This window comes from Amblyomma americanum, chromosome 6 (assembly GCF_052857255.1).
Source record: "Amblyomma americanum isolate KBUSLIRL-KWMA chromosome 6, ASM5285725v1, whole genome shotgun sequence".
In the NCBI taxonomy this organism is placed as follows: Eukaryota; Metazoa; Arthropoda; class Arachnida; order Ixodida; family Ixodidae; genus Amblyomma; species Amblyomma americanum.
In genome coordinates this window covers 35,938,601-35,964,148 of record NC_135502.1, presented here as the reverse complement: position 1 = coordinate 35,964,148, position 25,548 = coordinate 35,938,601, and the positions used below count along the sequence as shown (strand labels likewise).

Genomic DNA, 25,548 nt, shown 5'->3' with positions numbered 1-25,548 from the left:
TAAAATATAGATAAGCGTATTTTTTTCTTAGCCGCATGCCGGCCTAATGAATCGATCAAAGACAAGTTAGAAGCGCCACGAAGAACTCAAAATGTCATCAAATTTTTAGCCTTTTCCCGCCCGCTTCTTCGCGTCACTCAAGCACACATCATTCGCAAAATTATAAGTACCCTAATTACACCAGACGACGCCGCTCTTTGCGACGACGCTTCGACCACCTCCTATTCCAGCTGACATTATCCTTATGCAAATCTTCGAGGCTGTGGTGGTAGTGGTTTTATTAAAAATAATAGTAAAAAGGAAGGAAAAGATTTTAGCTAGCCTCGGCATCTGCCATCGATACTGAAGCACCTGAGCTGGGGCAGCGGAAATAAAGTATAGCAGGCAGAATGGAGAAATGAAAAGAAAGAGGTGAGGGGACAGGAAGAGAGGATATGGGGAGAAGTAATATGTACAAACTATTTACACTTGTCCAGGTTGTGCGCGTAATTAGTTCATTTTAGAGGAATTAAATCACACACGCGCACAGCACTGTGTTGGTTATAACTGGAGTGGGGCGTCCAGTTTATAATCGTTCAAGGTAGAACTCGCGGAGCGTTGGGTCACTGCGTGTAACTACCTGACGGAGAACAGACGGGACGTCAAGCCCGTGTGTTCGAAGAATGCACAGAGGCTCACTAAAGTGCCCTGCGGCCACAATAGCGTCTTGATGGAGTCTGGTAGTGTGCCCTGCGCCCTATAGGCCGCGAGCATATCGCGACGAGCATCGGCGAACGCGGCACAATGAAAGAGCAGGTGTTCTAGTGTTTCCACTGCACCGCATCCGTCACACACATCACTCGTCGCGATTCCGTGACGCACCCGTCGTTCCCCGGGCCACACGCAGCCAATGCGCGCGCGGAGGATCATTGCACGTTGTGACCGTGTAAGTGCGTGACAGCTGGTGACACTGTCGATGCGCTCACCTCCCGCGATGCGTGGGTCGGCGTGCTGCTTTCGGAGATGGTCGTGGATGGCCGCACACACGTCCTCCAGCGCAAGGGGCAGATCGCTGGCAGGTAGTTGGTGTGCAGCGGTCGCGAGGTCGTCAGCTTCTTCGTTGCCGGCGATGCCGCAGTGACCGGGCACCCACTGTGCACGCACGGCACAACCTCTCTGCGCGAGGCGCTTGATGCGCGAGCGAATTTCCCGCACTAGTGGGGTACCGCGGCCGTTGGATTGCAGGCGGCTGAGGGCGGCGCGGGAGTCGCACAGCAGAGCACTCCTGGGCGGCGGAGGGCCGAGGGTTAGCAGCAGGTCCAGCCCGAGCCGGATCCCCATCAACTCCGCCATGGTGGAGGAGTCCAGGAAGGCTGCGTGTTGCTGGCTGTGCAGTCGCAGGGTGGGGATGGTGGCCTCCGCTGCAAGAGAGCAGCTGTCGCGGGCCACTGAGCCGTCGGTGTACACGAGGAGATCGTCCTGGAGCTCCTCGTGTATGACGGCTATGGCCAGCTGCTGCACAGCACAGAGGGGTGTGCTCCGCTTTCCCGCAATGCCAACGATCTCTCGCTGTACCTCCGTGGCAGCAGGCCAGGGCGCGCAGGAGCCGTCGGGGGGTGGGCCTTGTGTCAATTGCTCATACTCGAGCAGCGCCGCACCCATTCGTGAGCGCGGGTGCGAGCGCATACGCTGCAGCAGCGAGCCGCCGTACGGTACGCGGTGAAGCCGGTCGATGTGATTCAATGCCCTGCGCGCTGCTTGGAGCTCAAGTAATCACGCTCCTGCCTCGGCCAACGTTGCGGCGCACTGCGAGGTTTTGGGCAGGCCTAGGCACACGCGCAGGGACTTGCGGTGCTGAAGCTCGAGTTTCTTCCAGCACGGCTTGCGCACCGTGACGAGCGGCAGCGCATAGAGCACCGCCCCCAAAGCTGCGGCATTGTATAGACGCAGCGCGGCTTGCTGGAAGATGCCCAGGCCTCGAGCCGTGAGCTTGTGCACGGCGGCGGTGATCCTCTTCATCTGCAGACAGGCCTTGGTCGCCGCGGGGCGGAAGGAAAGGCGCCCGTTCTGCTTTACAGTAAGCTGTTCCACTCCCTCCATCCCCCATCTTTTCACATCCTTCGGGAGCGCAGGGCGGTCGTAGGCGCCGCGGGATGACCAGCTCACTTCCGTCAACCAGCCGCGAAGTCAACTGAGTGCTTTCTTTGTGCTCCCAAATAAAATAAATCACTCTTCCAGCAGAATAGAGAAAGCCTTTATGATGAGACTATAAACTCTACGTGCGTTTATTTGTCTGAAAAAAGTATTTCTTCACCATCAGATGTCACAAGACTCAGCGGTGAGGGTTCATTTTACTCTCATTAATTACATGCAATACAAGGGCAGTATTCGAGAACATCACCGTTTAACAGCACTTAGAATAAGCAGCTTGCACGGACGTGCGCATAATTTATTTGGATGAGCGTTCGGATGCGCCAATCTCATCGCTAGGCGGTCATGGATATAAGCGAGGGGAAGCGTCGTGGCTGTAGCGCTGTATTCGTATACGTAAGGCGGAAGCCAGAGCCCGCAAATGTATCGTTGGTGGAAGAGCAGAAAGCACCCAGAACGCTAGTCGCATATGGACTGTGTGACAATTAATAATAATAATAATAATAATAATAATAATAATAATAATAATAATAATAATAATAATAATAATAATAATAATAATAATAATAATAATAATAATAATAATAATTGGTTTTGGGGGAAAGGAAATGGCGCAGTATCTGTCTCATATATCGGCAGACACCTGAACCGCGCCGTAAGGGAAGGGATAAAGGAGGGAGTGAAAGAACAAAGGAAGAAAGAGGTGCCGTAGTGGAGGGCTCCGGAATAATATCGACCACCCGGGGATATTTAACGTGCACTGACATCGCACAGCACACGGGCGACTTAGCGTTTTTCCTCCATAAAAACGCAACCGCCGCGGTCGGGTTCAGGTGTCCAAAGATATATGAGGGAGATACTGCGCCATTTCCTTTCCCCAAAAACCAATATTATATTTTAAAGGAAATACGCCGTATATGGGTCACATATCTCGGCGGACACCAGAAAAGCGCCGTGAGGGAAGGGATATAGGAGGGAGTGAATGAAGGAAAGGAAAAAAGCCGTGCCGTAGTGGAGACTCGACCGCGGCGGATGCGTTTTATAGAGACAAAACGCTAAGGCGCCCGTGTCCTGTGCGATGTCAGTGCACGTTAAAGATCCACAGGTGGTCGAAATGAAGGAAGGAAGAAAGGAAGGGCTCAACCGTTGCTGGCACATACCCACTACGGGGGAGTGGCCAAGACACAGGCGGTTAATTGCTGGATACAGGAAAGTTTTGACAGGAAAAGGAGTGGTAATAGGATGTAGCCTGATAGATTGGAAGACGGAAGGACAGGGGTCCTGTTAACTTGGAGATCGAAGACGGGACAATGGCTTAATGTGCATAATAGTATACAATGTCTGTAATGTTTCAATGTCGTACTGAGTGAGAGCGGGAAGAAGAGATTAGAATGGGAGGCGCTGCGTTTCTTGAAGAAAATTTTGCACAGCAGAGCGCACACTCCTGTCGCATCGTCCAAGCAAAGAAGCGCCAATGGAAAGAACAACCGCGGAGGACACAGGCAAGCCCAGTTGATGAAATGAATTTGCAAAAGACGCTTCCTCAAATGAGAGAAGCGGCGGCAGAACAGCAGGAAGTGATCTATTGTCTCAGGTTTGGCACAAAAAGGGCACAGTGGGGAAGCTGCCAGGCCAGATCTGTGAAGGTAGAAATTTAGAAGGGGAACCCGGCAACGCAAGCGCGTGAAAGAGACCTCTAGTCTGCGTGAGCGCCAGTCTTTGCTACTCCAAGGATGCAGAAGATGCTGATATTCGGGAGATGATGTAAGAGCCGAGCCAGCAAATTCCTGAAATATTGTGTAGCTGCGAAACGTCACCGCAGCTGTATATGCAGACGTTGGCAGGACAGCAACAATTGGGCCGCAGAGAGAGGCTCTTGCTAAGGAATCTGTAACCTCACTTAAGTGAAAACCCTTGTGACCTGGTACCCAAAATTTAAAGAATTTAGATGGAGCGGAATCAGGAATTTAAAGAGGCATAATGCCCGAGACTCAGTGGGTGAGGATAAGGAAGAGCAAATGGACAGAGAGTCTGTCATAACCACAACCTGGCAAACGGTAGTTTCTAATTTTCGTAAGGCTAAGATTACTGCTAATAATTCATCCAGAAAAATGGGAGTGAAGTCAGGAAGACGGAGAGAAAAAGACCGATCCAGTGAAGGCGAAAAAATTCCCACACCTGCCTTCTCGCCATCCTGCGAGACATCGGTAGCAATAAGAGCATGAGAGGGAAAGGACCTTAGGTGGTCCTGCAACAGATCCTGAAGAAGCGGGAAGGGCTGCAGCTTTGCATTCGATGGGAAAATGTCATCGAATTCAATCTGGACAGATGATGAGTTGTTATACAATTGTCCGAAATTATTCCGGAGCCCTCCACTACGGCACCTTTTTCTTCCTTTCTTCGTTCACTCCCTCCTTTATCCGCAAGAATCCGCAGATCGAAATATTCAAACGACGCGGCGGCTGCGTTTTTATGGAAGAAAAACGCTAAGGCGCCCGTGTGCTGTGCGATGTCAGTGCACGTTAAAGATCCCCAGGTGGTCGAAATTATTCCGAGCTCTCCACTACGGGACCTCTCCTTTATTCTTTCACTCCCTCCTTTATCCCTTCCCTTACGGCGCGGTTCAGGTGTCCAACGATATATGAGACAGATACTGCGCCATTTCCTTTCCCCCAAAAACCAATTATTACATCAAACGACGTGACGCCAATCCGCGTTCGTGGTGGTAATTGCCCTCTCTGCTCTTTCCTGATAAACTAAGCACTGTGAACTGTCCAGTCGCCGCTTTCTAACCATTGCTTCCTGCCGGGATAACACTGTTGTACGTGCCGAAGTCTCGCGTGCGAACGCGCTACAGAACAAGAAGATGAAGAGGAAGGGGACCAACTGGTGAGCGGCGTGTCTGCCTGCGGCCTCCATCAGAGCTGCGCAGCGATTGACCGCGCTCTGGCACACATCCCGCTGTCCGATGGCCGTTCGCAGGCGCAGTGTCGACGCCGCGGTGCCCGCCTGGCTGCGGCAGTGGCTGCTGCTCGGGACTGCGTTGCAGAGCATGGCGGCGGCGGCGGCGGCCCGGAGCCCTACGGTAAGCGGAAGGCAGGGTAGCGTCTTTCGCAGGGCATTACATCGAGCCAGGTTAACAGAGTTCGACGCGCGATGCGCAACACACCGACACCTGACAGCTATAGCAGCTTACTTGCACCTGCCACGTAGCAGGTGCAGATGGCTCCACAAGCCGGCACTTGCGCATCAGGCAGTGCTTAGAAACCGTATGGGCTGCTTAAGCAACGCGAAGGCATCTAAGTCTAAATGAGGAGCACAGGTCTTCAGCTGACTATCAGGTGAAGCCAGGGTAACAAAGCTGTTCGTATATTTCCCAACAGTGTTAAAGTTTTCATTTGGGAGTGCCTGGGGAAGCTCCTACTGATGAAAATTACTTTCGACTACATGCATGAGGGACGTCCGGAGATAATGACGGCGACTGCTGGGAACGGCTGAAGATAATTATTTGGAAGAACGCTATAACAGTGACTAAGTGTAAAAATATTCAAGCTATCCTAGGGAAGTTCTCAATGATAGGGTATATCTTGGATGTTTCGTTAGCCCCTTTCACATTTCACTGTGCTTTCCTTCTATCTGTCTTAAAGTTTGCTTCACAACTTTTTCTTGTACATTTTTTCTGGCATGTACCTGCGTATCTTAAATGAAGGAACACATCTTCTGCCTATATCGCAAATGTTTGGTTTGGTTTGGTATTATGTGTTTTACGTCCCAAAGTGGCTCAGCCTAACAGGGCGGCCGTATGGGAAGGCTCCGAAAAAATTTGACCACCTGGGGTTTGTTAAAGCGCACTGGCGTTGCACAGTGCACGGGCCTCTAGCATATGACCCCTGTCGAAATGCGACCGCCTTGGCCAGGATGAAACCCGGCCGCAAACTCCCGAGTGTCTGAAGTTGTCTGTGCATGCTGAGTCGTGATGCGCAGAGCTGTGGAAAGCGTCAAGGTGGATATCTCTAGCAAAAGACATTTACGAAAACGTGAAGAGGCGGCGCTAGTTACAAGCTGCTCACGTGGCATAGTTGCACATGGTCGCACGCGTTCGCAAAGCCACGGAGTGCTGCAGCATGCTCGAAGACATTCTCCCGCTTCTAGTCGTCTCCTATGAAACCGCTTCCGTTCTACAACGACATTTAAAGCCATAACGAATTCTTGCTTGAAGAGAGCCACCGTAGCCTGATACTCGCTCGGGCCGTCATCGCCCGTTGCACATGGCGCTGTCGTTACAACTGGTTGAGCAGCCTTCCACGTATAATAATCGTGACAGCCCTCTTCACCGACGCGACAAGAGAGGGGCGAACTATTCTGCTCTGCTGACAACCACGCACCACCTTGTAGTCACAGGTACAGTGGGCGTCAAACAAAATGTGAACAGCGGAGCGCGCGGCGTAAGGTTGTTTACTCCGTCTGCCTGTCATCAGGTAGGCGCGCTCATCCGGTTCGGGATAGTTTTGCTTCTATTTTCTTTGACGTTGATTTTGCTGCCTTTGCCACTGGAGCGCTACAATTGCGCTTTCTACCGATTTCGGCTTGCTCAAACCGGTTTTGCAGGCAGCACTCGGTGTGGTGCTGCTGCCCGCGTGGGAAAACCGAGCGCTCTTAGCTCCCTAGCCTACAGCGCCGCGCTTTGATTTCGCTTCCGTCATCGTCATGTTATCAGCGTCTGGTTGCGATGCGAGCAGTGAAGAAGGCCTATCGGTTTGCGGTCGGTGTCCAACGTGACAGTTGCTGGATTGCTTGTTTCTAGTGGGAGCGACTTTATCGCCAGACGAACAGCTCAAATGCCCTGGAGCGGAACATTCACGCGTCATGGCGCGGCCCGCAAAGAAAGTGCGAATCGCTTCTCTTTGCCGTCATCGTACGCAGCGTCCCGTCATCGCAAAGAAAACAGGTCGTCCACTGTCTGCAACTACCAGAATCTTCCAGGCATTCTGTGGTGAGGGAAGACTCCGAAACTAGCCCCGTGGGCACAGACGGCAGTTTACCGGCAAGGATTAAGACGCGCATATTGTGGCCGCTGCCGCAGGCACGCCCAGCATTGCGGTTCTCTATGTACGGGACATGAGTTGTGTGCCATCACGTAAACCGTTAGACGTCGTCTGCACGAGGCTGTTCTGCGAAGCCTTGTACCGTCGAAGAACCCAGCGGTCTCAGAAGCAAATAGAATAACGAGGCCTGTGTTTGCACAAGACCATGCATCGTGGACTACGGATAACTGGTGCTGCATAACGTTCTCTAAAGAGTCAACGTTTTCAACTTAATGAGAACAGCATCAGCGAATTTAGAGAGCTGACAACACCAGGTAAGCCTTTCCTGCGTACATGTCGACGTGCCGTATTTGAGGCAGCATTGCTTTATTACAGTGACAATCATATTGATTAGAAGGAGCCCTCGTTATTTTCTTTATTCACGCAACCAGTAGACCTTTATTTGTTCACATCCCAACCAGACGCTGATAACGCGCCAAGGAGGCAAGTACAATCAAAACCTTGCAGGCCAGGGAGCCAAGAGCGCTCGCTTCACCCAAACTGTTCACAGGCGCTGGCGTCAGCGGTATTGCATGATACATAGTTATCCGCGCTGCTCAAGTAGCAATCGGTTGAAAGAATGCAGGGGGCACTCTAGTGGCAAAGAGAGAAAATGAACGTCAAAGAAAACAAGCGAAACTATCCCAAACCAGATGAGTGCGCCTATCGCTGATGACGAAAGGCTGTCGGCGTGAAATGCACATTTGGCCACACGGCCCGTTCTTGGAATTTCATATGACGCTGATAGTACAGCTGGAATTTCTGAAACCATGCACTGAGTCCGTGGGACCTCGAGCCGCACTGTACTCGGTAAAAACTGTGGTGGCAGCTGCACGTTGAATCCCGATATCACGGCCTCATGAGCCGTCTTCTGAAACTGCGATGTTTTTCCATAAAGACAAAGGAATCCTCGTTTTTACTTATGAATTCGGAAATTTTTTACGAAACGCTTGACTACTACGGAGCTTGTGCTATGGAGCACAACCTGAGTACGGGTGATTTTAAGGCGCGATTTAGGTAATCTTCATTTTAACTAAAAAAAGCTACGAGAATCAGAGTCCATTTGTAAAATAGACAGTGTTCGCGAATATGTTGCCTTGACGCGTAGAACACAGGCCAGCTGAGTGTCGGGCCTCATCCATGACATGTTTTTTTTTTTCAGAACTTCGGCACTGCAGCGTACGGGATACTGCTATATCGCGGCGTTGATGGCACCATGTCGCCCTACTGCTGCTTCCTGTCGTCGAGATTCAGGCTACCGCGACACAATGAGCAGGAAGAAGTGAGTAGATTCTTAACGTTATGTATGCAATCAGCGAGCTTTCACTATGAAACAACAAGGTTTTCGCGTTGGTGTTTCGTGCGGAATAAAACCATTAGACTAGTCTTGTTTGGGCGCCCACAGGAAGTTGCGAGGCATGGCATATGTGTTTCTAACATTGAGTAAAACAAGTTTCCTTGGAAGTTTACTTTACGCAGTGAGAAAGATTTTAACTAATTCGATGGATGGATGGATGGATGGATGGGTGGTTGTATGTATGTATGTATGTATGTATGTATGTATGTATGTATGTATGTATGTATGTATGTATGTATGTATGTATGTATGTATGTATGTATGTATGTATGTATGTATGTATGTATGTATGTATGTATGTATGTATGTATGTATGTATGTATGTGTGTGTGTGTGTGTGTGTGTGTGTGTGTGTGTGTGTGTGTGTGTGTGTGTGTGTGTGTGTGTGTGTGTGTGTGTGTGTGTGTGTGTGTGTGTGTGTGTGTGGTGTGTGTGTGTGTGTGTGTGTGTGTGTGTGTGTGTGTGTGTGTGTGTGGATGAAATGGATGGGTGGGTGGGTGGACGGACGGATGGATGGATGGATGGATGGATGGATGGATGGATGGATGGATGGATGGATGGATGGATGGATGGATGGATCGATCGATCGATCGTCCCCTTTGAAACGGGGTGATGGCAGTAGCCACTATGCTGAGCTTTTTTTTCTTTATTTTGTTGAACTGTGTTGCAAGTTATTAAAATTCGCCATCTTCTTTAAATACGTCTTCCTACACACTTAGCTTTATGTCACCTCTCTGCTTTTTAGCCGCCAATCTCCCAATCGCTTTTCGCTAATTTCCACCGCAGATTTATTTACATGACTATTGTTATCTCTAAACCCTGGTGCCTCAGGAAGAGTGACTGTGTCTGCATCGACATCGAGATGAATACCAGCGCACCTTAGTATAAGGTGTTCTATTGTTTCTACAAATTTACCACACACATCACATGTGTCATCTTCGTTAAATTTCTTTTGATAGCTGCGCGTTCTAAGACATCCTGACCTAGCTGCAAAGAGTAGGGCACTGCCTTTTGAGTTATCATAAAAAGCTTCCTTCCTGATCTGCTGTTTCCATTATCGATATAGTCCAACATATAGATATAAATAGATAGCACGGCCCTCTCCTTTTCTGTGCATCAAAAAAATGGTAAAGATGTGCATCCCCGTTCTGAAAGGAATCCGCTTGAGCCCAACACCCTGGGAGAAACAACATGCAATCAAAAACGAACTCTGGCGCGTTCCTACTAGGTGCGATTTATCCTGCTGTGTCGAAGAGTCTGTAGGTTACATAGGCGATTAAAATGAGCTTCTGCGTGTGACTTCTCAGGAAAGCAGCAATGTACTCTAAGGTGATGCTTCACACACGCGGTATTTTTTCTGAAGAGTGAAGCTGGGCTGAGGTCTTTGGAGGGTTGATAGGTTTTGGACGGTGGTGGTGTGTTAAGGAGGTAGGCCGAAGGTTGCAGTGGGTGGGCGGGCAGCCCTCTACCTAGGTTGTAGTTTGACGAGGTGATTGGTTGGTAGTGCTTCTGCACGGCAGCTGACTCTTGCACTGCTTGTTTGAATTAGATTTTCCCGTCGCTTTGCCGTTCCGTTGCTCCTTGGAGGTTTTCATGGGTGGGGGCCTTGTGGAAGTAGGAGGATTGGTGGTGGATGTTGCTTCTGGAGGATGAAATTGTGTGAGTGATGGTGGATGGCGCCTTTGGAGGGTGAAGGTTGGTCGAGGTGAGGTGGAGGGTTGATCGATGGTGGCGGTGAGTGTGCGGGCTGCCTCCATCTAGGAGAATGCGGTGGAGAGGTGGATGGGGCTTCTGGGTCGTGGAGGCTTTACTTTCCGAGACTGTGGACACACTACCAAGAATTCGGGACAGAGCCAGCTCTATAGTTAGCTTGACATTGATTTCGTCATACCGGCATCAATGTTTCTTTTTGTGGTTTGTTTTGATGCGTGCCATACAGCAAGCTGAAAAGGGTGTTTGGTTGGCTCGGGCAGCCAGACATCAGTGACTGCCTTACGACGGCTAGTTTGACGATGACTACTGGCTATTGATAGGAAAAGCTATCGAAATGCTTCCTTTGTACAACTGCTGTAATCTGCGATATTCTTTGCGCAGGTGTTCCGAGGCATTGAGTTCAGGTATGCCAACCAGAGCTGTAAGCTTGACTTGGAAAAGGCGGCTGCGAAGCATGTCTTCCTCGTTCTGCCCGAGCGCGACAAGGCGTGCTCTTTTGAGGACTCACTGGCCCAGGCAGTCTCTGCAAAGACGTTCTCCATCATTGTAGCCCGCAGCTCCGACCTCAAGGTATGCCTACGCAGTCTCGGCCAAGTTCCCTATATTTGCAGGGTTAGAAACAGATGATTACGGATAAAAACAGTGGTAGAACGGGGCACGTGATGGAGAGCACAGGCACTGAGCAAGAATTGTGCACGTGCAGTAGTACACAATGACTTCAGTAAAACGGACTTTTGGACAAACTGGATACTTTCGCGGTTCCTTCTAGTGTCCCATTTTACAAGGTCTGTTAGCTCTCTTACTTTTTTAATGCACCTTCGGTTGCACAGAGTTTAAAGCGTCAGACAGAGCAGTGCAACGTAGGATATGAATCCGTGAAATTCCGCTGTTGCAGTAAAGCCTTTGTCAAAAGTATGCAGCCCAAGGGGCTTACTTCCATGCATAAGAGTGGGGCGTTCTGGAATCCCTGAAAGCTTTGAGTATCGTAAGATGGAATAAGAGAGCTTTTAACGTATTCGAGTGGTTTGGAACACTGGTGATACTAAAAAAGGCGCTCTACATGGCGCACTAGCAAACCCAGCTGGGAGAATATTTTTGATAAAGGCTGCAGATGAATTTTTTAGGTACCCTATCTTTCCGCAATTATCGGTATTCCGCACTTCTGCCCAAATTCGCTGCCTCTCGCGTACTTCACATATGCGCCGAAAGCGACTGCGCGTGATAAGCTATAATAACTTGCAGTCAGCGGCGGCGTAAAATAATGAAGGCTTGACATTGTTATGCCGCGCCGCGTTGGTGGCCCTCTCCGCTCGCAGTTCGCTACGGGCTCGGCTCTCTGTTGCCATTCGTTTGCCTCGACTGCGGTGATTACCCTAGTTTCTCGCACTGGAACCTTTCTCTCTTCATATTTGTTCAAGCAGGGACATTTCCACAGCAGCCCGTGTGACTACGTAGGGCACTGGGACAACGCGTACTGCGCACAGTGGCGCAACGTTGAGAAGTAGGCCTCACTCAGCCTACGTCACCGGCGAACGTGTTACCGGCTTTGCGGAAATAAATATTCACCATCAGAAAACGTGGCGTAGCAGTTGAGGAATCCCCTGATCGTGAAAGGAAAGGTGGCAGCTAGACGATAGAAGAATGCGCGTGGAACATGATGGCATCAAAATGATAGTTCAACCAATACAAGTGCGAGAGGTGGGTTGGGAAAAAAAAATGAACGTTTACTATGGTACACAGGAGTTCTATGAGGACCACAGGAAGCAGGTCTAGTCTTAAGTCTTTCAATTATTCCGCGCTTTGCATTAGTAGTTCAGTCATACGCGTCTCCTGCACCAGAGGAAGTGGAAGAAGAAGAGCTGACATCTACCAGCGTAGCAAGGCTTCAGACTTTGGCATGCACTCATTACTATATGTTGTCAGCATTTGAGTGACGTATACAGACACCTTGTGTGACCAAGCATGCAACTTACTCAGTGTTAAAAAGAAAAACCTCGTCGCCGTCTTGTCTCCCCTGTCTTTCCGCTTTTCGACAGCTGTTCTGTTTCGGTTCGTTCTCCTTGGCGCAGCTCCACAAGAACTACTTCCAAGTAGGAGAGAATGGCATGGTGCCTGTACAGGATGTTACGGTTGGCGTCTTAGGCATCAGCACGCTTCAGACGTTCAAGGTATGGCCATTAATTAGTGGAAACGAGTGCCCATAAACAGTTTGACTTCTTTTGCAGCAGCTCTGTCACATCTTGAGCTTTGCAAACCGCAAGTTTCATATGTGAAGTAATTTAAAACCAGCCATTGGTTAATGTTTCCACAACAAAGTTCTGAAACAGACATTGATAGTTCCCTGGTTGCGTAATAAATTAGATTTCAGGCCGTTCGTGTGACTTTTATACGAAGCTAATGATGCTATCGTAAAAAATCTCAAACTGCAACTCACACTCAAGAGGAAAAAAAACTACGCAACGCAGCTGGATCGTAATACTTCTAGTGCTTACACGAACTAAGCGATGCCACCCTCGTCTTAAAGAGGGCACACTTTTTGGTAATTCGATAATAAAGACTAGTTCCCATCTTTCTAGACGTTTAGCTAATAGAAGACAATTGATGCCCGCAGTGCGGTGATATCAGCACTTTCTTCACATAAATTTGGTCGAAAGGTAGTCTCGTACGATTTGGTCGAATAATAAACTTCTGAAACTGTGATTTCTTCGCGTGAACTTGATTGAAAGGCAGTCAGATATGGTTTGGTCAAACTATTTGGTAAAACTATTATCTTCTGAAGTCCTGTGAATATTGGTAGCATATGGAGCTCAAAGAGCGCGTGGATTGTTTCAAAAGACACTCTTGAATCAAGTTTGCTAACAATGCCAGGTGAGGTAACCCAAGAAGAAAATTACGTGACTCTTACTCCGCAATAACTTCGTGATCAGCGTATAAGAAATACGTCAAGTATCAGTCTTTCCGACTGTTTTATTCTTGGCTGACGTTTGCGTATAACGTTGTCCAAAATGTGTTTTTATGTACTTTCTTAAATCGTTTTTGCTCGCATTTCGACCACAGCCGGACTATGATCGAGCGTTTCTGACGCCTGCGGCGAACACTAGCAGCCCGGAAGGAGAAGCAGCTAAGCTGTACGTTGTAGAAGCGCAGGAAACCATCGGCTGGTGGCTCATCTGGATCATGGCGTGTGCGACCGTGTCCCTGGGGGCTCTTTGGTCCGGCAGCACCAGGCAGCTGCTGTAAGCTAGCGCAGGCGCATCGTTCGCCTTTCATTTCATTACATGCGCGGTACTAGTAAATAAAGCTTTAGAAGAGCTCCCAGTGCAGTCACCACACTCCTACGAACGCCTGAAGTGTGTCTGAGCTTGAAACACTGGATTCGCACTGCACAGCATGAGAGCGTATGCGAGCGTTGCAATGCGGACCACAGGCAGGCCTTGCGGGCTGAGTTTTTGCAAGACAAGAGCATTTGCAAGACAGTATTGAGTATTTTCAAGACAAGAACATTCGGAAAGGAACAAAGCGAGAATGGTGGCTAGAGCTGATAATGTCTATCACATGTGAATCTGGCATCCTGCGCACGAAGGCTACATGTTTACTATCAACACAGAACAATTATTCTTTGCATTTCGGAAATTGAATGCTTGCAATCCTAAGGAGGATTAGAGATGATTATTTCGTTATTGTAAAGCGTTAATTTTGTATTCAGTGGTTTGTTTGCTTTAAACAGGCTTGGTTCTTTCTCAACCTTAGTTATTTTGTTCTCAACAAAACATAACCAAATCTCTGCATTTAAAAATGATAATCTCGCTTTTGCCTGAAAACGCGACAAAGCAATGAGGATGCATGTCGGGACTCCTTCGATACAGTTATGTTGTTAGATTGACATCTGTGCTAGCTAAGCCTTTAGAAAGGAGTGGCGTTGTGTTGGGCTACGCCATGTCGTCCAATTTCGAAAATCTGAGCCTAAATCACATTCTAAGCCCGTGTAGTAGGTGTGAATCCATATGTTCCTGTTGGACTCTGGTGCAGCCTTATCACTCAGCACCGACGCACCAAGCCTAAAGAAGAGCAACCCCGCAACGAGGACGCCGACCTGGACGCCGCGCCGGTGGCGAGGGCGACTCGCTCGAGCACGTCGCTAGGCCTAGAGACAACGACCTCTCAGCCTGTCGCGGCGCCCAAGCCGAAGAGCAATGAGCCAGCGAACGCTCGGAGCCGGGTCCGATCACGGGCACACAACTATGCCGACGACTTTCCTAGCTCCGACAATATTTTTAATGAGGAAATGACCTTCTCCGAGTGCCCCGTTGACTGCAAGCTCGTCAGTTTGTTCGTGCTCATGCTCGCTGTCGACCTGCTCGTCCTCTACTACTTTTTCAATAGGATGCGTAAGCGGCACCTCCTTCTCTGCAACGTTTCAGCGTACTGTTATACGAAACACCGCGAGAGCTATTTCGCCACTCATGCTGTGATTGCACGTAAGAACAGCACGCATACATAGCTACCTTGCAATCAAGGTTTGTAACGGTACCGACAGCGTGTTTACTGGCAAGATAAGGCGCATCATTGTATTTTCTGCCTCTGCGGCATGGTTTGTAAGCCTTTAGACCATTCCTTGATACTGTTACGGGACAGACGGCCGTAGCCGCACGTAGATACAAACCACACAAGGCACAAGCACAAGGCACACCAGGAACACTAGGCACAGGCCACCGTGATGGATTCAGCCAGCGAGCACGCGCCAAGCACGCAGAACTTCGTCCGCGTCGTCCCCGTTCGCTTGGGTCGTAGCAATATTATTGTCAACTGACGAACTATGAAGTTTGAATGTGTAATCACCGATGTTCGAGGGTAAGCTTTTGTTCGGTCCCGAGCAACTATATTCAGGTTAAACGAGAAGTCTTAGAAGGCAGACGAAGAAACCACAAAGCAATTACTTCAAATAAACGATGAAAATTCCCTTTCAACACCTTACTGCGGAAGTATAAAAAAGAACGAATTTCTTACGAAGTAAATAGCTGTCAGATAAGAACATAAAACAAAGTAACCAACTACAAAATCTCTCTTAAGTCACTACCAGAGAGGTGAAACGCCAGACACGGATATTGGTTTCATGAACATATCCTAGCTTGACCATGAATCGTGAATATGCATCTAATTCATAGCTGTCTACTGAAAGACGTAGGTCCTCCGACCTTCGACTAATGTGGAGTCGCATTTTAAGTCTAGACACTAATAGGCTGGATTATACAATCTCTTCGCGAAACTCTTAAATGCTTGAAATCTTATGCATGCCAGCATGGCCTTACTAGATATAACTCATGTCTTTCTTACGTTTCGTGCAGGTGTTTTCCTGATTGGCGGCATGACTCTGGGCTCAGTGATTTCCCTGATAGTGATCTTCGACTCCTTGTCGTTCCTAATACCCTGCGCCAGTATGAGGCAAGCACCGTTTTAGTTACTCATACGTAATAACGCTTCAAAGCAATTAGAGGGACGATCAATATAACTGATGAGAGAAAATACGATAACATGCACTTTGTTGTTTGATGCTGTCCTGCTGTTGTGGTTGAAATCTCCCGCTTGTTACGTTTAGCCCAGTGCATGTGAGATCTCTCTTCACTCCGCCTTTTTTGCTCATTGCGTTTCGAAGATGAAAGTTGATGAAGACGACGATACACCAAACACAGGACGAGAGGCACTGTTGTAAGTTGATGAAGATGCTGGGCGTTTCGTTGCACATCATGTTTTGAAGCGAATGAAATTTGATAAAGGCAATATCCAGAGCACAGTGCGAGATATTGGCATTTCAACACGAAGGATGGAAGGCTGCGGTGATGGCGTAGTGGTTTAATGTGCTGCCGTGGGTTCGAATGCTACTCGCGGCCAATTCTGTCCCCTCTTTTCATGCCCCCACAGGGTATGGATACAACGGTATACGGCGGGTCTACGCTCCAGCGAGGCTTCTAAGCTATCGTATAGCAATTTGGATTGTATTAAATATAACAAGCAGTACATTAATTATTTATTAAATTTATAAAATCAAAACTTATTACATAAAGATATTTATGTGTCAGCTAAAGGAAGTTCGCAGAGATAAAAGGATAATAGGCGAATAACTCATTGTATCAAAGCGAACTTAGAGGAAAATGTGGATCATACGCAGATAAAATCCTCCCCTGAAGCCTCTTGCTTGAGTTAGTTTGCCCTGATAGTAGATTCCTGAAGTTTATCTTCGGATTATCGGTAGTGCTGTGAGTAACGTGCAGAAACAGCATTGCACTTGCCGTGGAACGATCGTATTCGACGTGTTTCTTAGCAGCTACTCTATAACAATTTTTCTGTATTCTGTGCTACGAAATTAACTTGACTGTCCTTGCAGTGGGGTCCAAGGAGCGCGGGGTTACCTGATTTAGGAGCTCCTTTTCCGCAGGATGCCAAACATGGTCTTCCCCTGCTTTGTACGGAGCATGGAAGTGCGACACCACATAGTTATTTGGTGCGCCGTCACCATCCCCTTAACGTGGGTCACCTTCCGCAAAGCTCACCACGCCTGGATCTTGCAGAACATCTTGGGCTCTAGTTTCGCCGTCAACATCCTGCGATGCGTGCAGCTACCAAATTTTAAGGCATGTTTCTGCAGCTCATGCTAACAGTAAGAAGCTCATAGAATGCATGTTTTAATTAAGACAATATTGAGCCATGCAAAAGGTGACGAAGTGCGACTAGAAAGGACACTTTTCTTTGGAGACAAAATGTACTTGTCATTCTTGCTTGATTGAATTTAACTTCTCTTATCTCCGACAGCGTTGATTCCTGTGTTTATCAAAGAATATATGTATATAAAGTGGCATGTACTATCAGCAAGAAACAAAACTAGAACTAGAGAATTGAGACCCGAACAGGAAAATACGAAAGTCCTAGTCAGGGGAAGCTAAGTACTAGCTCAGGTTACTTTAACTTGCAAGGCGTGAGGGCTTCTCTCCAGAAGTGTTAATCAGCCTCGCTATCATATCCTCTGCACGAGCTAATATGTTTTTCTCGTGTTGCCACCTCAGTTTTGTTGTTCGCGTTTCATTCGTTGCTGGTTTCTGTGGGTATACGTTTTAGGTCTCTGATAAAAATGCCATTTTTCTTGAATCTGGCTCCGGATTATTACCCGTATACTAAGCACTGTTCTGAAGTTCTTATAAAAGTTGTAGATAGTGAGCAAAAAAAAAACTTAGTAATTAGAGTACCAGAAGCTATACAATGACTTCGGCATATGTATCGGCAGAAACGTAGGTTCCACAGGAAGTGGTCTGTGACCCTCTTCTCGTAAAAGCCACGCCTGGAGGTGCCTGCTCCTTCATATCGGGTGAACTCGGCAGTTAAATGTATGCCGGGATTACTTTCTTAAACTCAGACGTATACCTGTCTTTCGATAGGTTTGGCGTTTTAACTTGTACTGGCAGTGCTCTCGAGTGAAAAATTCTGTTCTTACAAAGGCCCTACCTATCACCTCGATAGACTTCTCTCAAACGCGAGAATGATAATAATATTTATTTAAAAAAAAACAGGAGAATTAATACAGGCCACCTCGCTCAAATTTGTTTTTCTTTCGTTGTTCCTGAAATTACTTTAGCGGGGCCCAAAATGAATATTTCTGCCGACATGACCCCCATAGATCGCCGATACTGGAGAGTTCATGAGGGGACGCAAATCATAAGTGGATAACACCTGCACGCCGAGCAATGAACCTTATCATTCATTTTTTGCAGATTATTACATTGTTATCTGTTCTTCTATTCTTCTACGACATATTTATGGTGTTTGTCACATCTATACTCTCGGTAAGTATATATTCGTCGTTTTAAAAGTTTTGTATGTCTTTCGCAATTATTTGTACACTGAGAATATCTGCAATTGTCGCCGACTATTGAATCCCAGTTATTTACGTGTGACAGCTTTACCTTGATCTCATTCGTAATGGAGGTGGGATTTACTGCCTGGTCACGATGGGCGCAGGGGGACGGAACAGCCAGCTGGAGTCGGTAGCTTCAACGCTAGACTCGCGCCCTGGCGACCAGTGATGGCGACACTGCACTGCAGCACTCAGTGGTCCCAACCTCCTTCCTTACACATAGTAGAACATTTTTTGAGCGAAAAAGGATTAAGTTAGGTGTGTAGGTTGTGTTAACCGCAGCAAAAGAAAAAATACACTAGTTATGTCTGAAACTCGCGTGAAATTAATGACACATGTTAAAGATGTATGTGAAAGAGAGCAAGACTAATCTAGAGAGGGGACTGCGAGCGCCTGGTACTTTGTGTCTGTTGAAACACCTTGTTGGTGATTGCTGGGAATAATAATAATAATAATAATAATAATAATAATAATAATAATAATAATAATAATAATAATAATAATAATAATAATAATAATAATAATAATAATAATAATAATAATAATAATAATTGGTTTTGGGGGAAAGGAAATGGTGCAGTATCTGTCTCATATATCGTTGGACACCTGAACCGCGCCGTGAGGGAAGGGATAAAGGAGGGAGTGAAAGAAGAAAGGAAGAAGGAGGTGCCGTAGTGGAGGGCTCCGGAATAATTTCGACCACCTGGGGATCTTTAACGTGCACTGACATCGCGCAGCACACGGGCGCCTTAGCGTTTTTCCTCCATAAAAACGCAGCTGCCGCGGCTGGGAAATGAATAGGCAGGTATTCATTTCATTACAACTTTTTTAAACTGCTGGTACAATTTATCTGAGGTGCAAGTTCCCTGTGCTAAAACGTATTTGGTGCACTAGCGCAACTACACGTTCCGTGTCACTTCAGTGTGCAGTTTTTTTCCGTTGTGCAGAAAGACGTGAGCGTGATGGAAAGCGTCGCGAAAGGCGTGGAAGATTTGCCCGTTCTCATGCGGGTGCCGTTGTTCTTCTCTGGCGATGCGATCGCCTGCAGCGCGAGTGCTCTGATTCTGGGCTATGGAGACATCGCCGTTCCAGGTGACCGCCCGTAGAGGATCTTTTTTAATGTTGCTGCTGCAAATAAGTAACTGAGCGTGGCTCAAGAGAACATGTAGCCTAGCAATGTGCGGTGGACGAAAGGACGTCTTGCGGTGCTCTTCAGCAGAGCCAGAGCTAGTGTCCATTTTGTTGCGTTGTGTGAAACTCACGGCTTTGAATATTTTCAGCCCATTACAGGATATTTAGCCTGGCCTCAACGTAGTTTTAAGAGTACGCACTTGCGCTACCACGACGAAAAATGTAGCTGTCGTAACACAAAGGCGAAATGAAGAGGACACCACAGGCTCGGGCGGTGTATTATTCGTTTCGTTGTTTTGTTAAGAGCGATATACATGTCGTCATGAGAAATCATTTCGTCGAAACAAGTAGCCTCATTCAGATCGATCACCTATGCTTTACTTTTGTACATTGAATTTGGTGATGAATTTGCAAGTCCATAAGTGGTGGGATCTGCCCAGTTCTCTGCATGTCCATATTTGGGACAAGGTCATATATACGGAGTAAACATAAATATTACGCAAATATGGTCATATGTGCTCGAATCCCTGTATGTTTATACATTGTAGATGTCCATATATAGAGGTATATGCATATACAATCATAAAAATGCAGATGTGTTGCAAATACCTATAAATTCATATCTGAGCAATTCATATGTAGGTCATAATGAAGGTCATATGTAGGCTTTAGAATGCGACAACTACCCGCTCTCCTATATATACATATGTATTGTATACTAGCCTTGTCACCTGTCACCCTCTAAGTGATCTATGTACATTGCTCTCTGTTTTCTTTTATTTAACTTTTGCCAGTCGGACCTACTCTTAATTACAATGGTTGTACTTTGCTATTACGGTCACGCGCCTTTTGTTCTTCACATTGCACCACAGCGGTTAACGTTTTTGTGCGCTATTCAAATATTTTCTTTTTTTTTCCTGCCGTCAGTGACGTGCAAAAATTCCTAATGTTCAGAGTTTCTTTTTCTGTTTTGATTGTATTTTACATGCAAAAGTTCTAACAAGATGTGTACTTTGTAAAACTGCAACTCCTGCCTTGGCCTGTGCCGGCAGTATGAATAAATAAATAAATAAAAAAATCATTCGCTCTGGCAGTTGCGACGTAAATCTTTTTCTTGGGGTGAATCGTCGAAGATAAATTCCTGAAAGATGAAAATATCAGATCCAAGTAGCATTAATACCATATGCACACTTAACAGATGGAAGTAAATCGCTTTGGGGGGAATTTTGCCGGCTTCAGACAAGAAGAAAAAATCAGCTGCATCATTATGTCCTTGGAAAGGAATCTCTGCATAGAAGCCGTTCATGTATACGCTTCTGTAGCGACGCTAGCAATTGCGCTCGTACTGACATTTATTTGCAAGCCTTCTTCATTTGCGCGCACCGTATGCGCGTTTTCGTATGCGAAAATAAGCTTTCAGAAGTTCTGGCACGAAGCTCTTTCATATGCAAAAAGCAGCGTTTAACAGGGCTGAGCGTGCGTGAAACAGTTATCTTCCTGTAGGGCTTCTTTCTTCGACCTGCCAGTTCCATCACCATCAGTTATCAGAGTGACTTGAGTTATTCGGCACTAAAAACAAAGCTAAACATATACTTTATTCATTTCATTCTATAAAACCGACTGAACTGTCTATGTTGCTGGAATCTTAGTGCTGCAGTATGACGTCCCAATCTTTTCGTTATTTTCGCGGCGATTGTGTCTGCACAAGTACAGTAACTGTAATACATAGGTAGGCGTTAAAACAACGTTGCTCTATTTGCTTTGCATTTTTGAATATGCTTGCGCCTTGTAGGACTCTTTGTGCCGTCAAGACACGTTGCCAGCGTGTTCCAATAACAATTTCTATTACGCCACTTCTCTTGCTCCTATTAGGAATGGCTGTTGCCTACTGCCACTCATATGATTCCATCGTCAAGAGGAGGCCCTGGTACTTCCTGCTTGCTATTGCTTGTAAGTTTCTTACAAGCGAGTTCTCATTAGCCTTGGCGCGAGTTTTTCATAGGTAACTTTAGAACATCTCTAAGGTTCGCTCACCTCTAGTTTATGAATTTCCTTGAAACACGAATCCATTCTTTGTGAGTCGCACTAGGCTGCCTTTTCAAGCTTCCTTTATTGCGTTCAGCCTAACCCAGCTGACGACGAATGTCGTTGCGTTTCAAAGAAATTCTTAGACTAGAGGTGGGCGGACCTTCAGTAGCTACTTCCGACCTCACCAGCCGTAAAAATCATTAGAAAGCGAAACGCGTATCATATGTAGTAACCATGAATAAACGGAACAATGCACTGAAGCTAATTTTTATACAGACGACCAGGCTGATTTCTCAAAAAGAAAACTTCCAGTTATTTGCTAAAATTGACCAAAAGCCACAGCTACCTAATAATCAGGAAATAACTCCTTAGAAACCACCTTTATAACGCGGTGCATCAGGTAAGCATGATGAAGTGCGTGAGGTGCCTGAAGGTGCACGAAGTAGTCGAGCTGTTTTACGAAAAAATAAGCTGCTCCAAATGATCAATGGGACACTGGCTTACGCGCTATACGCTTCACGCATTGCCCGCTGGAACTCATGGTGAGGAATTCTGTATGGTGACGAACGTTTTACGATCAAGGAACGCAAAGTCTTCTGCGCTGAAAGCCCCGCAGGTGTGGTGCAAGGAAAAGTGAGCTGTAAAAAAAAAAAGCGCTCTCCTCCAAGTGTTAAATTTCACGACCCTTTACATGTGAGTTGCATATCAGCGTTTCTGAAGGAGTAGTGCCTCATGCGCCTCGTCTGTTGCCTGAATTAATTGCCTTACGAATGCGCGCAGGCTACGGCGCAGGACTGGTGCTGACTTTCCACATCGGCCACATGATGGACCGCGGTCAGCCTGCGCTGCTGTATCTGGTCCCCGCAGTGCTGATTCCCGTCATATTGCTCGCGTGGTGCCGCGGGGACCTCAGGAATTTCTGGAACGGGGAGTTTGTAAGTCTTTTGCTTACATCGTTTACAAAAAGATCTGTCAAGAAATGGACTGTGGTGATCACTACTAAACGATAAAAGATTAGTATAGCTTAAACTTTGAAGAACGCACTTAGCGTGCATCGAGTTAATAAAAAAAAATTCTAAGCAAAAGACGGGACGACGCTTCAATAAAAATAGCTATGCAAGGAGGCCGGTAGTCCTCTACACATCACTTCGCAGATACGAAGACTGTTCTTTACTTTAATTTCATTTTTATTTTTCCTTATTTACCACAAGCCACACAAGGCCTTTAACAAAGTGGAACGAAAGCTCCTCGAAAGCCTAGGGGTATTGAGTCTGACTCGTTATCCAGAAGGCACGGGTTCGATTTCTATCTGACCACAGATTTCATTTCAGTGCAACTAATTTGCTTTACATTCTTGTGTGTCATAGTGATGTTTTAGCCATGTTGCGACCTTGTACTCGCGATTCATGTGATGTCTTGATCACTTTTCAAATCCGTCGCTCAACGAGAGGCTTCACTACCTTTCTGACCAATCCTCATTATCTGGCAGCCCACCGGTGCAGCATGGCCCTCCGTTGAACGGGAACCTTAACTCTATTCCGTTAATTATTGATAAGGAATCCGTGGCGTGTTCTTTCTTTAATTGAGGCAATACATCAGCTGTGATCTAGGGATCATGACCATTGCGCAGTCTTTACTTCGTGCAGATTTATCAGCCACTGAACGGACTCTATCATGGCTGAAGGGAAGGTGCACCAAACTAAAACGGAGCATGCGAGTGGTTTACAAACTTCTATGCGTGCTCTAGAAAAGGAAGCGCATGCAGGCATCCCGGGTCCAGCAGCGCCATCCTGTAGCTGTGATGCTCGCCTTGTCGCCGGCGCGGGCGAATCCGCGCTCGTTCCATTAGTGTCCACCAGGGGAGCTTTTAATGCTTAAATCAGGTATTTATCGCTGGCGCGCATTGTGTCGAAGGAGTTGGTCTCTGGTGGCCCTCACGTTCTGCTTCGTCACAAATGCGACCACTTTTGGCGTGTGTGCCTGTGTGTCTGCCGTAGTTCCTGTTTCATTTCGCGAGTATTCTTCAACCACCCAGTCACAGAGTGCCAGCAATAAATCCTTGAAAGAGGCATTAAAAGCGCCTCTGACGAACCCTGCTAGAAGCAGTGTGACGGCGCCACTACCGATGGTAAGGCGGCCATCAAAACTGAAGGACAGATCCGTCAGATCGCTGCCTGCGTGCGCTTTCCGCCAAATCTAACGTCAGTGGAAGACGCCGCAAAATACAAAGAGAAAATAGTAAAACACTACGAGAAAATCATAGAAAACCGCGCAATCTTACCACAAAACCACCCGTCACTGAACACGTCCTTCGCAGGGTTCAAACACCCTCCTTACCCCACTAATTCTCTAACTTCGGATGGCGTGACACACCTCACTGCCCCAACTGTCGGCAGATCAGGGGTGAAGCAGAACGCATTCTTTGCTGCACCCATTGTCACACTGGCCTTATTTCTTTTATTTACATTACCCTCCCTCTTCTTCCGTGAGTGCTTGGCTTCCCACGAGCTCAGTATATGAACAATGTGTCTTAGAGGAGCAGGCGGTCTTTCTCAGTGGACCTTAGCGCTGGCCTGAAATAAACTGTTCTCCTACTCTTACACTGGAAGAGCGCTCTGGAAAGGGGTTTTGCCACCGCTAGTGTGTGCTTTTTTATTTTTATGTGCTAGTGGTTTTGCGGTCGGCAATAAAATATGTGGTTTTAGGGCTGGGAGAGGTGAAATAATGTCCCGTTTCTTGCCGGCCACTGAACTTGTCTTATGTCGTTCACACTGCCCGCCACATCGCAGGTTCCCAAAGAGGGCCTGCTGAGTCCCCGTTTGGACGTTTGCGTCTCATCCAGCGAACAATTCCAGATGATGCGGAGCCGAGGCTTGCTCTACGTCAGCACGCCAGTGATTCCGTGGCTGGCTATACCCCTTCCGGTTTCGCAGAAGGCCTACAACACCAAATGGAACTGAGCCATTGTGCTGCTTGAGGGCATTGTTCCACAACAGTTGTTCTCTTGCGTCAACAGCGCTTAAAGCTCACCGAGAAGGGAGAGCCCTGCCATTCCTTTTTGTGTGTGCGCTCAGAAAAGAACGCCGGATATTGAAAGCATGTGCTATGAAACAGACCTGTAAAACAGGGATTACTAAATGAGAAGGGCAACGTCCCTTGCTTGTGATGCGTCGAAATACATGCTACCGTCACAAAACAAGCCGTGTGCGAAAGTGTTAGAACAATGTGTCTAACATCAGGGATGCTATATACAACAAGTGACGCCAAGCTCGCAGAAAGTGCATTGCTTCTGTTTGTTTTTTCGTTTATCTCAGCAAGGATCAGCTCGAAGTGTGCCTTCTTTTGGAAATACGAATGTGCAGCCTCTATGAAACTATTGAGCTCAGGACTGTCGTGAAATGTCTGCCAGTGCCACAACCAGCCTACGTATAAAACGCGGGAGCTTGTGCGTTCTGCAAAATATTTCGGTAGCTCTACGGCAGGACTGGAGGCGAGAGCTTACTCGCACTGCAGCTGGGCGGAGACCACTCATGGTAATTCGTGGTACGTTCGCAATAGATGCCGACCGTCCCTTTATGTTGTCGTTCTGGGATATTCTCGGTCTCATGAGGTAAACTTTCCTAAGTTGTTCACCATGGGAAAGTCGGGAATCTATTTTGTAGGCAACCTCATTCAACTTGTTTACAATCTCAAGCATGCGTCTGAGAAAAAAAAATATGAGGCATTGTTGAAGATATTATGAAGTATTGTTTAAAATGTATAACCTGGTGAAAACGGGAACCCCAGCGAAATTCTATCCGTGCAAGCTGCAGTGCACAGGCATTTCTTGCTTGGCGATGAAGCAGCCGGACAATAGCGTTATTGGCCATAAGTTGCAGAAATTGAACAACGAAACGCACTGTGTAATTAAAATTCATAACCAGTGGTTTTCTTGGAATCTCTTGCTTACATAGATGAAAGATATACAGCAAGTATGCTACACAGTATGAAATATCTACGTCGTCTGAAAGCGTTTAGAAGCGCGGATATCTCTGCCAAACATTTCCAGCCATTTCTACACTGGTCTTTTATCACCTTATATTTTGCGCCGAGATGAAGATAACCTCTTTCTTGCCCTCAGAGGACTGAACTTCAAAAATATGCACGACGTAGAAGACTTTATAGGGTATATTTTACGAATGCACCGCTTCTAATCCCTCCCA

General features: G+C 47.1%; 1 protein-coding gene across 1 annotated transcript; it reads left to right on the top strand.

Annotated features, from left to right (window-relative positions):
- The first annotated feature begins 5,031 nt into the window (after nucleotides 1-5,031).
- LOC144094649 (uncharacterized) lies at nucleotides 5,032-24,490 on the top strand. Its single transcript, XM_077628572.1, has 13 exons — nucleotides 5,032-5,215; nucleotides 8,377-8,496; nucleotides 10,666-10,854; nucleotides 12,354-12,452; nucleotides 13,342-13,520; nucleotides 14,314-14,672; nucleotides 15,630-15,726; nucleotides 16,718-16,913; nucleotides 18,045-18,116; nucleotides 19,135-19,279; nucleotides 21,191-21,268; nucleotides 22,127-22,281; nucleotides 24,136-24,490. Exons 1-13 carry the CDS (start codon nucleotides 5,099-5,101, stop codon nucleotides 24,304-24,306), a joined length of 1,977 nt encoding a protein of 658 aa, XP_077484698.1. The 5' UTR covers nucleotides 5,032-5,098; the 3' UTR covers nucleotides 24,307-24,490.
- Nucleotides 24,491-25,548: the final 1,058 nt, after the last annotated feature.

What these genes read in the sequence shown, in the direction of transcription:
- LOC144094649 (XM_077628572.1), top strand. Translation starts at nt 5,099, where the DNA reads ATGGCCGTTCGCAGGCGCAGTGTCGACGCCGCGGTGCCCGCCTGGCTG. An exon ending in GCACGCTTCAGACGTTCAAG is followed by an intron (nt 12,453 to 13,341) that starts GTATGGCCATTA and finishes TTTCGACCACAG; the next exon opens with CCGGACTATGATCGAGCGTT. An exon ending in CTACTTTTTCAATAGGATGC is followed by an intron (nt 14,673 to 15,629) that starts GTAAGCGGCACC and finishes CGTTTCGTGCAG; the next exon opens with GTGTTTTCCTGATTGGCGGC.